This window comes from Dromiciops gliroides, chromosome 2, assembly GCF_019393635.1.
Source record: "Dromiciops gliroides isolate mDroGli1 chromosome 2, mDroGli1.pri, whole genome shotgun sequence".
Lineage (NCBI taxonomy): Eukaryota > Metazoa > Chordata > Mammalia > Microbiotheria > Microbiotheriidae > Dromiciops > Dromiciops gliroides.
This window is the reverse complement of record NC_057862.1, coordinates 284645159-284659809: the sequence shown is the minus strand read 5'-3', so window position 1 is coordinate 284659809 and position 14651 is coordinate 284645159. Positions and strand designations below refer to the sequence as shown.

The 14651-nt window shown below is 34.4% G+C and overlaps 1 protein-coding gene across 1 annotated transcript in view; it reads left to right on the top strand.

The window, feature by feature from the left end:
• The window catches only part of MEIKIN (meiotic kinetochore factor), a 145036-nt gene that overhangs the window by 43597 nt on the left and 86788 nt on the right, over positions 1 to 14651 (top strand). The window contains exons 7-9 of the mRNA XM_043980669.1: positions 1771 to 1829; positions 10668 to 10751; positions 13647 to 13772. Coding sequence (XP_043836604.1) covers positions 1771 to 1829; positions 10668 to 10751; positions 13647 to 13772 — 269 coding nt within the window. The remainder of the gene's footprint in view (positions 1 to 1770; positions 1830 to 10667; positions 10752 to 13646; positions 13773 to 14651) is intronic.

Here is a 14651-nt window from a genome sequence, read left to right as displayed (position 1 = left end):
TGCCAATAGTTGTTCACCCACCTTTTCCCATTAGAAGCCCCATCTGCATTTTATGCATGTAAAAACCCCATTAGGGTTGCTGTCATCATGGCTCATTGGCTCAGTAGCATTCCTTGATGATCATACCTGGAGTCAGACTCAGAATAATATCAATTAACAGTCCCATAATGTCTTTTTTGTTTTTGTTTTCCAGGGCAATGAGGGTTAAGTGCTTTGGCCAGGGTCACACAGCTAATGAGTGTCAAGTGTCTGAGGCTGGATTTGAACTCAGGTCCTCCTGAGTGCAGGGTTAGCTCTTTATCCACTGCACCACCTAGCTGCCCCCTCCCATAATGTCTTTTTTTTTTTTTTTTTTTTTTTTTTTTAGTGAGGCAATTGGGGTTAAGTGACTTGCCTAGGGTCACACAGCCAGTAAGTGTTAAGTGTCTGAGGCCGGATTTGAACTCAGGTACTCCTGAATCCAGGGCCGGTGCTCTATCCACTGCGCCACCTAGCTGCCCCTTCCCATAATGTCTTAAATAGTAAGTTCCAATAACCAGTGTTTTAGGTGAATTCATCTCTCAAGGATCACATCATAGATAAGTTTTTACTATAATCTCACATTGGTAACAGTAAGAAATTCATTACAGGGTTTGTCCCACAAAAATCTGGAAATTTCAGTCACCAAATATAATTTTGCATGCAATCAACTTGCCTTCAACCAGGCATGGAGGAGACTAGTCATATAGTCGAGAGTAAAATCTGTGGAAACATACACTTAGCCAGAGACGGGCATATAATAAACACCCAAAAAAAGGACATAGACACACACATGTGTATGTATATATGTGTATATGTGTGTGTATGTGTGCATGTGTACATATATATGTATGTGTATATACATATATATGTTTATATGCTAAGCCAGATAAAATTTACTTCCTGTTTTTTTTTTTTTTTTAAAGCAAATGTCAGATCACAGCCAGAGCCCTAATAGGGAATTCTCCTTGTGGAGAAATTTTACATGTGGGCCCAATTAAGGGGAGATCCTTGTTAAGAATCTGTATTGAAAAGGCTCTGATCTCTTTGTGGTTGCCATAACTATGATGATTAAAAATATGAGACAGTTTCTGTGTAATTTAATCATTTTATTAATAGGCCGGCAGGTTATTAATAAAAGAATGGTCAGTGGATGCCTGTCTTAGACCAAAGATCTCTAATGGCAGTAGGAGTCCCAGCATATGTGTCCTTCTAACTGTAGGTAGTTCATCACATAGCAATCAAATCTAATTGGTCAACAGGAATCAAATCCAATTAGTTGACGTGATTGGAGATGGGTTATGAAGTCTTGGGACCCATGACTTGGGTCGCTCAAATCTTCATCACAAAGACTTCAGAGAAAGAATGTAGACCCCACCCAAGCTGAGCAGAAAACAATAGCTTTCACTTGGGTGTTGTTTGGATGGGTCAGACCAAGATGAATCTTACTTTCAAGGAGAACTGAATCTGGAGTGGGGGAAAGAAAGGACTAAGAAAGAAGGGGAGAACACTGGGTCTCCCCCAAGATAATTATTTCTCACACTTGTTTTTTCTCTCTCTGTCCTTCACTACACACACTCTCTCTTATTAGAATGTGAGCTCCTTGGGGACAGAGACTTTTTGCTTTCCATTATATCCACTGCTTTTAGTAGAGTGCCTGGAATATCATGAGTGAGTGCTTAGCAAAATTTTGTTAAATTACTGACTAGTAAACAGACTAATATTGAAACTCACCTTTTTTAAAATTCACAGATACTTCCATTTGTAAAATTTTGCCTGAAACAGAAAAAACTCCAGATTGGAAGACCAAGGTAAGTTTTTTTAGAACCTGGAACACCAAAGAAAAAAAGTGAAACATAAAGATTAACCCAGTACTAAAGCAGGATTTATATAGGAAAATCTTTTAAAATTTTTTTCAATTTATTTTAATTTATTTAGGAAAATAAACTTCAATTTGTTTAGGAAAATATTTTTCAATTCTTTAAATCTTTTATTCACAACTTTTCTGTAGACAAGCAACAGAATTGTTCAATTTTGCATTATCCTCTTTTTACTTTTTATACTGTATAATATGAATACATATATTTACAAATTTAAAAGCAATGAAATCCCTGAGAATTTCACCATATAACAAATCATATTTTAGAGGGGGGATAAAGGGAAGATAAAAAATTGTCAAAATCAATTAATATATTGAAAAAGGAAAAAAATACATGCAACATAACCCAGCAAAAGAACAGAAGAAGTGTCTTCTCATATCTCTTTTTGCGGTCATGCTTTATTTTGGTAATTTTGCAATATTCAAATTTTTTGTAGTTCTTTCCTTTTACAATGTTGTAGTCATTATGTAAATTTTTCTCTTGGCTCTGTTCACTCAGCCTCACACCATGTAAATCTTTAAATGTTCCATGATAGTATAGTCATCATATTAGTCATTTTTTACACTACAGTAATATTACATTATGTTCAACCATCAGCAAACATTATATGTAATGGGGATAAGTTAGAGGCATTCCCAGTAAGATCAGGGGTGAAACAGGGATGTCCATTATCACCTCTATTATTTAATATTGCACTAGAAATGTTAGCTTTAGCAATAAGAGAAGAAAAAGGAATTAGAATAGGCAAGGAGGAAACAAAACTATCACTCTTTGCAGATGATATGATGGTATATTTAGAGAATCCTAGAGAATCAACTACTTGAAACAATTAACAACTTTAGAAATTTGTGGGATATAACATAAATCCACATAAATCATCAGCATTTCTATACATGACCAACAAAGCTCAACAGAAAGAGATAGAAAGAGAAATTCCAATTAAAGTAACTGTAGACAATATAAAGTACTTGGGAAGTCTACCTGCCATGACAAACCCAGGAATTTTATGAACACAATTACAAAACACTTTTCATGCAAATCAAATCAGATCTAAATAATTGGAAAAATATCAATTGCTCATGGATATGCTGAACTAATATAATAAAAATGATAATTCTACCTAAATTAATTTACTTATTCAATGCCATACCAATTAGACTGCCTAAAAATTATCTTATACAGCTAGAAAAAATAATAAAATCCATCTGGAAGAACAAAAGGTCAAGAATATCAAGGGAACTCATGAAAAAATATGCAGCAATATGGGATAGCCATACCAAATCTGAAGCAATATAAAACAGCAGTCATCAAAATTATTTGATACTGGCTAAGAAATAGAGTGGTGGATCCATGGAATAGGATAGGCACAGGAGACATAGTAGTAAATGACACTAGTAATGTAGTGTTTGATAAACCCAAAGACTCCAACTTCTGGGATAAGAACTCAGTATTTGACAAAAACTGCTGGGAAAACTGGAAGATAATATGGCAGAAACTATGCATAGACCAAGATTTTACACTGTATACCAAAATAAGGTCAAAATGGGTACATGATTTAAACATAAAAAGTTATACCATAGGTAAATTAGGAGAGGAAGGAATAGTTTCCATCTCAGACCTATGGAGAGCAGAACAATTTATGACCAAACAAGAGAAAGAATATTATGAAATGCAAAATGGATCATTTTGATTACATTAAATTTAAAAGGTTTTGTACAAACAGAAGTAATGCAGCAAAAATTAGAAGGGAAGCAGAAAGATAGGAAAAGATTAAAAAAAACAATATAGGGTGTTTGTATGGGTCCATGTCTGGATCCATCCTAAAAGATAGGAAACATTTGGGGGGGGCAGGGCAATGAGGGTCAAGTGACTTGCCCAAGGTCATACAGCTAGTTAAGTGGCAAGTGTCTGAGGCCAGATTGGAACTCAGGTCCTCCTGAATTCAGGGCCAGTGCTCTATCCACTGTACCACCTAGCTGCCACAGATGGGAAACAATTTTTGCAGCCAGTGTTTCTTTTAAAGGTCTCATTTCTAAAATATATAGGAAGGTTGTTGGGTTTTTTGTTTGTTTGTTTTCGGGGCAGTGAGGGTTAAGTGACTTGCCCAGGGTCACACAGCTAGTAAGTGTTAATCTATCTGTTGTTGCTGGACTTTGTTGGTAATATATAGAAATGTTGATAATTTCTGTGGTTTTGTTTCCTGCAACTTTGCTAAATTTGTTAATGATTTCATATAGTTTTTCAGTTGATTCTCTAGGATTTTCTAAGTATAACATCATATCATCTGCAAAAAGTAATAGTTTTGTTTCCTCATTACCTATTCTAATTCCTTTAATTTCTTTTTCTTCTCTTATTGCTATAACTAACATTTCTTGTACTATAATAAATAACAGAAGTAATAATGGGTATCCTTGCTTCAGCCCTGATTATATTGGGAAGGTTTTTAGCTTATCCCCATTATACATCATGCTTCCTGTGATGGTTTTAGATAAACTGAATGATTTCTTGAATGAATTGTTGTAGTCTGTTTGACAAGATTTTATTTTTAATTTTTAAATCTATTTTCATTAATGATAGTGGTCTATAGTATTCCTTCTGTGTTTTATCCTTCCTTGCTTTAGATATAGGAATATATTTCTTATCTTAAAAGTGTCTGGTAAGAGTCCTTCCTTTATCAGTTTTTGAGAATAATTTACGTATTATTGGTATTAATTGTCCTTTAAAGTTTGATAGAATTCTCCTGTGTATCCATCAGCACCAGGAAGGCTTGATTTCCTTTTGTAGTTTCTTTATAGCTAGTTCTTTATCCTTTTCTGGGAATGGATTATTTAAGATCTTTATTTTATCTATTTATTTATTTTATTTATTTGAAGGTGTTCCATTTTTTTAAGTTTTGTTATCATATAACTGTGCATAATAGGCTCTAATTTTTAAAAATTTTCTCTAGTTTTGTTGTGATTTTCCCTTGTTCATTGACTATCTTATTGATTTGATTTTCTACCCTCATACTTTTAAACAGATTGGTTGAAGGTTTATAAATTTAATTAGTCTGTTTTAAAAAACAGCTTTTAGTTTTATTTATTATTTCCATAGATTTCTCCTCAAAGTTTTAATATCTCCTTTTTTGTGAATATTTTAAGTTTTTTTATTGGTTAACTTTTAAGTTTTTTAAAATGCACATTCAGTTCATTAAACTTTTCCTTTTCTGTTTTGCTCATGTATTTTTAGGGATATGATGTTGCCCCTGAGGACTGCTTTAGCTGCATCTCAGAAATTTTGGTATGTTGTTTCATCATTATCAATTTCTTTTACATTAATATGGTTTCTATTATTTCTTCTTTCACCTAATGCTTATTTAGGATTTCATGGTTAAATTTTCATTTGGGTCTATGTCTTTTTTGTGTGTTCCCTGAATTGATTACTATTTGTATTGTTCCATAAATGATGCTTACTATTTCTGCCTTTTTACATTTATTTGCAGTATCTTTGTGCCTTAATACATGGACAGTTTTGGTAAAAGTTCCACATGATGCTGAGAAAAACCTAAATTCCACAGACATTTTATTTAGAAGACACCATAAGTTTTCAGTTCTAATTTCTATAGCAATTTCTTAAATTCTGTATTTTTACTTTTATCTTTCTGTTAGATTTGTCTAAAACTGAGAGAGGGATGTTAACATTTCTTACCATTATTTTACTACTATATGTATTCTTGTAATTCAGTTAATTTCTTTCTTTCTTGATTTAGATGCCAAGGCATTTAGAGCATAAAAAATATAATATTCGTATTGGTTTACTATCTGTGATTATTTTGAGAATAACAATTTCCTTTTCTATCTCTTTCTGTTGTGAATTTTTGTTTTTGTTTTATTTAATGGCATGATTGTACCTTTGGCTCTTTTGGATTCACCTGATATATAGTAAATTTTGTTTAAGTCACATTTTTATTCTGTCAAAGTCTTTGTTTTATAAGTGTGCTTCTTATAAGAAACATATCCTAGAGATTTGTTTTCTTATCTAATCTATTGCTCTTTTCCACTTTATTGGTTTGCTTAATCCATTTGCATTGAATTTATGAAAGTTGTGTTACATTTTCCTCCATTTGACTCTCATTTTTTCCAAATTAGGATTTTTCTCTCATCCTCTTTAAAAATAATACTTTGGGGGGGGGGCGGCTAGGTGGCGCAGTGGATAAAGCACCGGCCTTGGATTCAGGAGTACCTGAGTTCAAATCCAGCCTCAGACACTTGACTTACTAGCTGTGTGACCCTGGGCAAGTCACTTAACCCCCATTGCCTAGAAAAAGAAAAAAAAATTATGTATATATATATATATATATATATATATATATATAAATAAATAAAAATAAAAATAATACTTTGTTTCTTCAGTTATTTTAGCTTAGTCTTCTATAAATCAGCCCTTTTCCCATTGGTTCTCTTCTCCTTACCCTCAAACCCCTCCCTACTACTATTTGTTACCCTTTTCCCTTGTTTTGGAGCTTTGCTTATTTTTTTTTCTTTTGTTCATTCAAGCGTTTATAAAAGTAAAGAATGCAATTTTAATTTACTTTAAATCCAGGTTAGTACTCATTATTAAGAATGAAATAGAACATTCTTAAAAGCAGAGTCTTAAAATGTTTCTCAGCAATAATAGTTGAAGTGGTATGATTTTTTTTCAGTGAGCCTCACATTTGTTAGTCTGCATATACTGCTATCTTACTTGATGATGTTATGGTATAGAAATTTATGCCTTCTTAGATGAGGACCTTGCCTCATACTTAATAAGAAAAATGAGGCCATTCTCCAAGAATTATTTCTTCTCTCCTTATATCACATCAGTGAGACATCTTTCTCTACTAATTTCCCCTTTACCCTCCTCTCACATGAAGAGTTAGCCCTTCTCCTTTTTAAGGCAAGCCCCTCCATATGTTCTATTCATTCTGTTCCCTCCTGTCTCACTAGCAGATTGCTACAACTATTATTACCTCTCTTTTTAGTCATCAAACTCTCTTTATTTACTCTCTGCTTCTTCATTTCCTACAAACTACACCCATATCTTCCTATTTTTTAAAAAAAAAACAAAAACGAACAAAAAACCCTTCACTTGATCTGACCATCCCTGCTAGTTAACATCTCATATCTCTACTACCCTTCTCAGGTAAATTATTTGAGGTAGTCATCTACACTGGTTGCCTTTATATTCCTTTCTGTAGATTTTCTCCCCTAGTCACCTGTTTCCTGGCTAATTTTAACTTCACTGGTTTTGTATGTGCAAATACATTATGATTTTATATAATCAAACCATTTTATATTTTGTGATTCTCTTTAAGCCTTGTTTGGTCGTGAACTTTCCCCCTCTCCATAGTTTTTAAATGCATTTTTTCTTTTTTTCTTTGTTTATAATGTGACCTTTTACATCTAAGTCATATATTCATGTGGAGCTTACTGTGGTTTATGATGTGAAATATTGGTCTAAATCTATTGCCAGATAGTTTCCCCAGTAACATGGGGGCTTATCAAATACTCTAGTACTACTATATTTGAATTTCTTCTAGGTCTTATATACTTAGACTGTTAACACTGATCAATTTTCCTATTTTTTTAGCCCAGACCAACGAGTTAATTATGACTTCTTTTTAGAATAATTTGAGATCTGGCACTGTTAGGTCTCCTTCCTTTTCCCTATTTTTCATTATTTCTTTTTAAATTCTTGACCTTGTGTTCCTCTGGATGCAATTTATTATTTTCTTCTAGTTCTGTAAAGTAACATTTTGATGTTTCTTTTACATGGCACTGAATAAATAAAATAATTAAGGCAGTATTGTCATTTTTATTAGATTGGCATAGCTTACCCATGAATAACTAATATTTCTCCATTATTTAGAGCTATCTTTATTTCTGTAAAGAATGTTTGGTAGTTGTATTTATGTAGTTTTGAATAGAATTTCTCTTTTTATCCCTTTCTGCTGGTTTTTGTTGATAATATATAGAAATACAAACAATATGTTTGGATTTATTTTATATTTAGCAACTTTACTGAAATTAGCAATTGATTCAATTATTTTTTAGTTGACACTTTGGAGTTCTCCAAATAGACCATAATATTACCTGCAAAAAGCAATAGTTTGTACTTTTCCTGCCCTTGACGTTTTTCCCTGTTTTATTACCATAGCACTTCTAGGACTATATAAAATTACAGTGGTGATAAGACTTCCTTGTTTTAGCCCTGGTCTTTTTGGGAGGGCCTCTTTCCTTTCTCTATTACATATAATGTTGCAAATTGGTTTTAGATAGATGGCTTATTACCATATTGAAGAAAGTCCCATTTATTCATATCCTTTTTAGTGTTTTAACAGAAACTGATGTTGAATTTTGTCAAAAGCTTTTTTCATTTTGATTTTTTGAGGAGCAATGAGGGTTAAGTGACTTGTCCAAGGTCATACAGCCAGTATGTGTCAAGCAAGTGTCTGTGACCGAATTTGAACTCAGGTCCTCCTAAATACAGGGCTGGTGCTTTATCCACTGTGCCACTTGACTGCCCCCCCAAAAGCTTTTTTAAAAGCATCAGTTGATATAATCGTGTGATATTTTGTAATCCATGTGGTCTGTAATGTTTGTACTTGTCAGTATATTGAACTAACCCTGCACTTCTGATATAAACCTAACCTGGTTATGGTTTAAAACCTTTTAAAATATGTTATTATGATAACCTCTTTACTAACATTTTGTTTCATTTTTTGTATCAGTATTAATTTGTATGTGTTTTAAATGGTCAGTGATCGAGATGTCATTTGAAATATTTCTTATGACCTCCACTAGAAAATTAGGAAGAAAGGGGATTTCCAACTGAGCATGGTATGCCTTAAATTCCCCAGTGGGAATTCATCTCTGTTTCTTCATTAAAATTAAGATCCTATGTATTCCTTACTTTATGGAAGAGATACACTATAGCAAAGTTGTCCATAAAACTAATTTTACTTCTAAATGAATTGCTATTTGCCCATTAGCTTCCCTGATCACATAGATGTTATCTCAGGAAAAAAATCTACAGTCTGCTAATATGGAATTATTGTTGCCCTTGAGAAAGGAGTAGTGAGCAATGTCTGCTGAATATCTGTCATTCAAGACCACAAAAAAATTTCTGTACCTAGATTGCCTTAATATATCCTTTCTAAATATTATGCTTTTATCTGACTTCTGGCAGTCCTGCCACCTCCCCCAAATCACCCTTTCCAAAACATAGGAATTTCTTCAGTAATTAAAGAATTCCATTTTTAGAATTCACCTCCTTTTATTTTGGTATAGAATTTTTTTTTTTTTTTGGCGGGGCAGTGGGGGTTAAGTGACTTGCCCACGGTCACACAGCTAGTAAGTGTCAAGTGTCTGAGGCCGGATTTGAACTCGGGAACTCCTGAATCCAGGGCCGGTGCTTTATCCACTGCGCCACCTAGCCGCCCCCTATTTTGGTATAGAATTTTACAATCCCTACTAGTCAAACTGTAAAATTCCACTCTGCCAATAGATACATTCGTTAACCCCGTGATTGTTTGCCTGATTTGCATCATTGGATGATGTAAAATGCATGTGGCCTACTTTCACTTCTTTACTTTTGAAATATCATAAAATAAATGTATATAAGGTAAAGTATTTTTAGCTTCACATAATTTTAGATTTCAAATTACAAAGAGACAGAGGAACTCACCAGTTAGAAAATATGATATCTGAACTATTTATTTAGAAAAGTAGCACTTACTGGGGTAGCTAGGTGGTGCAGTGGAGAGAGTACTCTCCCATGACCTGAGTTCAAATCTGGCCTCAGGCACTTGACATTTATTATCTGTGTTCCCCTGGGCAAGTCACTTGACCCTCATTGCCCCACAAAAAAGTAACACTTATGTAACAAAAATCAACAAACTCTTAAAATATGAGAAAGGATAAAGTAATTTAACAAAAATTACCAAAATGCAATTATCTATTAATCAAGTTTTATCACTTTTCCTCTCAAACCAACAAGGAATTTCAGCCATTTGTTGCCATGTACTTGCTGTGCCACATGATTCTCTTCTGGGTAATAAGTCTGACTTAACTCATAGGAAAAATAAATTATTTCATCAATTTGACTAATTGACTTAAAATTTAGTTTAGGGTCACAGACTCTATTACTATTGTTGTTATTATATGTTTGTATTCTTATGCTTATACGAAAAGATTTTTTTTTACTGTTGGAGCTAAAACATCTTTTTCTTAAATTCAGTTACAGAGACAAAAGGGGGAGGAAAGAAAGGGAGAGGGAGAAGAAGAGGCACAGTGTCAGGCACCATGGAAGGCCCTGGGGATACAAATTATAAAAAATATATATGGTCCTTGCTCTCAAGGAATTTACATTCTGATTGAAGAAGATTGTATTAAAGAGATGAAAAGTTGGGTAGAGGGTACTGGCACAAGAGGGTAAAGCAACTGAAAAAGTATGCATTCTGGAGAGTGAGCTAGAGATAGACTGAGATTGAGATACCTCAAGAAATGGAAAAACTGTCCAGGAATCTATCAGGAAAGCATGTCTAAGGATAAGGTCATCCTGAGGTAGGCAAGGATGCTAAGGTGGTAGATTAGTCCAGAGAGAAAGTGAGCTGGAAATGAAACAAACATGTACCCTGGGTCACAGGGAGGCCTTCTTATCAATCAGGAGAGGAGCCTCAGGATGGGCTTCTTATTTATTTATACATACACATATATACATATAAACATATGTGTGTCATTTTACTTATAGCAAACAAGTTCTTCTGTCCCTGTTGGTAAGAAAAATAGAAGATTTCTGACGAGCTCTCCATCATCAGAGACAAGCAGGTTTGAGGTAAGTTTAAAATGGACCAAATCGTAGTAATCCCATAAACTATTGAATCCGCGCCGTAATAATTTTTAGAATTCACCCTATTTTGTAAGTATATTCTAAACCTGAAGCATTTAAAAATTAGGTTATTTAAATAAGGTTCCTTCTCAGCTTGAGAATAATATTTATATTATGCTTGAATGATAAGCTACAGAAACTTTGAATAAAGAAGATAAATTAGGGTGCTTCTGATTCCCTTATAATGATTTCAGATTTCATGTTTTACTAGAAAGTAGTCCATTCTTTTTATTGGTATGTTTTTATCTAACTTTCAATGACAAGTAAATATAATGACATAAGTAACATTTAATTGTTAGATATAGTGCCTGATGGAACAATTGAATCAAATTGAATTTTGAAGCCAAAGTTAAAATGCTCCAACAACTCCTTATGCATCCTAAAAAAAAAAAAAAGTTGGTCACTTAGGGAACATTTATTAACCACTTATATACTATATGTTTGCCAGGTACTGTGATAAGTATTTGGCACATAAAAAAGGTAAAAACAGAGGCCCTTCTCTCATGGAAGTCACATTCTAATGAGAGAGTCAACATACAAGTAATCATGTACATATAATATGTATACAGTAAAACTAGATGGCCTTCCCAGAGATGCTTTGATGGTCTATCACTTAGCATGCTAGCTCTTGTTGCCACAATGAGATAAGCTCTGTCACTAGGTATGAGGCTATCCCTGGGCTATACCTTTAAGGCCCCTCTGGACCAGTGGGTAATATCATATCCACAAAACTCAAAGACTAGATCAGTTCCAAGATCTAATTCACATTCATTTTCAACACTGTGAATATGAAGTTGACATTAGAACTTCAAAGTGGAGAACTCTAATGACTTGTACACAGTGGCAAATGTTTGTTGAATTGTTTTTTCTTTTTTTTTTTTTCTTTTCAGGGCAATGAGGGTTAAGTGACTTGCCCAGGGTCACACAGCTAGTTAAGTATCAAGTGTCTGAGGCTGGATTTGAACTCAGGTCCTCCTGAATCCAAGGCCAGTGCTTTATCCACTGCGCCACCTAGCTGCCCCTGTTTGTTGAATTGAAGAAGGCATATTAGGTTAGGAATGACTGAAAAATACATTCATATTCTAATTTAATCCAAAGTACACAGGAGTATTCTTGGTTAAACATGTATATAGTAGTCCTAAAAGCAATCTTCCCTGTTTGGTAGACTGAAGTTAGAACTCTTCAAACTGAGCGATCTCCCACACCAGCTGTAGGTCAATGAAAATGTCATGAGTGTACTAGCATAAAGACCTGTACTTCCAGCCTACAATTTAGGAGTTCAAACCAGGTTTTGACATTCAACAAATGTGTATTTGTTGGCACACATGTCAAGGCAACCCAGTGTCCCTTTGGCTCACCAGTTCTGTATCATATCCCACACTGGCTATATGTGGGATGCTCTGGCAAGTACCATGCCATGCATAGTATTACAGGGATCATTCAGCTTATTTTTGGCATGCATTAGCCCATATTCCCAGTTATAAATTTCTAAAACAGGTGTGACTTTTTAGCCAAGGCTAGCATATTTGACAAACCACAAACTTAAGCAGAAACTGGATGGGAAAGGGAATATAATTAAATGGAACAAATTGCAATTAAAAACATAGCAATCTGGAGCCCTCTAGGGATACATTATTTTGGAGAGGAGAGTGTTCCAAATGGCTAAGGTTTTGTCCTTTGAAGTAGTAAATCTTGTTTTTAACCATTTTTGATGTACATCTTTCTTAAATATATTCATTATATTTTATATGTTAGACTTCAAGTGCTTTATTCATGACCATCTTTATAAACATCCTTTATTGTACTATGCTGTGACACTACAATAATGTCCTCAAAACTGAAGACTGTCCTCATCTTTGAATTGTATAGTTGGTTTTCCCTCCTTCTGTTTCCTGGTTGTCACTTCCTACTCTTTTTAACATATTTGCCTTTAGGAACTTCTTCTGTATTCCTGAGTATCCCTCCAGTTTTCATCTTCTAATCTTTGGACACCAAAAAATTACATGTAAAGTGATGCTTTCTTACGGTGAAAGCAATCTGTCAATTACTTGTCTGTTTCATGCCCAGCATTCTGCTAGGTAGAGGGAATACAAATTTAAGAACTATATTTTTACATAAATTGTTCTTTCTTTCCAAGCAGTTATATCCTATCAGCAGAAACAGCATGTACTCACATAAGTAAATACAAAATAATTTTAAGAGGGCACAGGTACTTGTGGGTGAGCAGATTCAGAAGGAGGTGGTACTCAAGCTGAGCTGGGATTCTAAGAATCAAAAGATGAAATGTCATTTCCAAGAAATAGACCAGTTTGGCTGGAGAGTAGAGGCTTGAAGGGAAGTAGCATACAACAATCCTGGAAAAGTGGGCTGGGGCCAGAGTGTGAAGAGCTTTTCTAAAGAGAAGAGTTAATATATTATCCCAGAGGCAATTAGGAGCCACTGGAGTGTATTGAGCAGGAAGGGGAGTGACATAGTCATGTTAGCAGCACTGTGGAAGATAGAGGGAAAAGAGAAGGTTTGAGAAAGGCGAAAATATGATGAGGTTATTGCAATAGTATAAGAGATTTGTGATGAGGAACTGAACTGAAGTAGTGTCCAAAAATACACTAACTTTAGCACATCTAATTTGTGACTTGTATCTCATAATTCTAATGCCTATTTTGGCTTCCTTACTGGTTATTGGAAGTCTTACAAATACATTAATGTGGTTACTAGATAGCTTAAGTATTACAATGTACAGAAGAAAGGTATGTTGGAAATATAGTAGAGAAATTACTTAAAATCATGTTTATAATTCAAGTTAACAGATTTCTTTGGCATTGCTTTTTCAATGAAATATAGATTAATTTGTCCCCAGTACAAAAATTATCTTCAGAAGGAGAATTAAATCCAAATACAAGTAATTATGTATATTCAGATGAAATTGTTCCTGCATCAAGTTCTGAAGAAGAAAAAGATTCTTGGGAGGTAATCTTTTTTTATCTTTTACCTCAACCCAGGCTTTCTATGACTTTGAATATACTAGTAGCTATATCCAGTATTCAGTCATTCCGTTATTCATTCAACACCATATGAGTTAATGACTGAGGACATCAGTAGCTCAGTGATGGGCCATAGAATTTGGAACTCAAAACTTTAAATAAAAATGTTTATTAAAAAAGAAACCTGGGGGCAACTAGATGGCACAGTGGATAAAGCACCGGCCCTGGATTCAGGACGACCTGAGTTGAAATCCAGCCTCAGACACTTGATACTTACTAGCTGTGTGACCCTGGACAAGTAACTTAACCCTCATTGCCCTCCCCGCGCCCCCCAAAAAGAAACCCTATTAGAAAACTAGATTTGGAAAAATAATCCATTCAAAGGTATGCTTAAGGGGCAGCTAGATGGCGCAGTGGATAGAGCACCAGCCCTGGATTCAGGAGTACCTGAGTTCAAATCCGGCCTCAGACACTTAACACTTACTAGCTATGTGACCCTGGGCAAGTCACTTAACCCCAATTGCCTTACTAAAAACACAAAGAAACAAAACAAAACAAAGGTATGCTTAATATGCACTGTGAAAATAATGAGATTTCATGATGAATTAAAGAATATGTGTCCAGATCTTACAAACTTAATAGCAAAAAGTGTAAAACAAATGATTGCAGTAAAATAAGGACATAAATGAACAAGATAAAATAATAATCCCTAAAAAAGACTGATGGGGCCGGGAAAAGCTTCAAGAACAGGGGATTGAGCCAAGCCTAGTTAGGAATGGACAAACCACCTCATTTATAGGTTCTGTTTCTCACCCATTGAAATCAGTGGGTGGGGCTACATAGTTTGTAAGGATCTTTCTAGCTT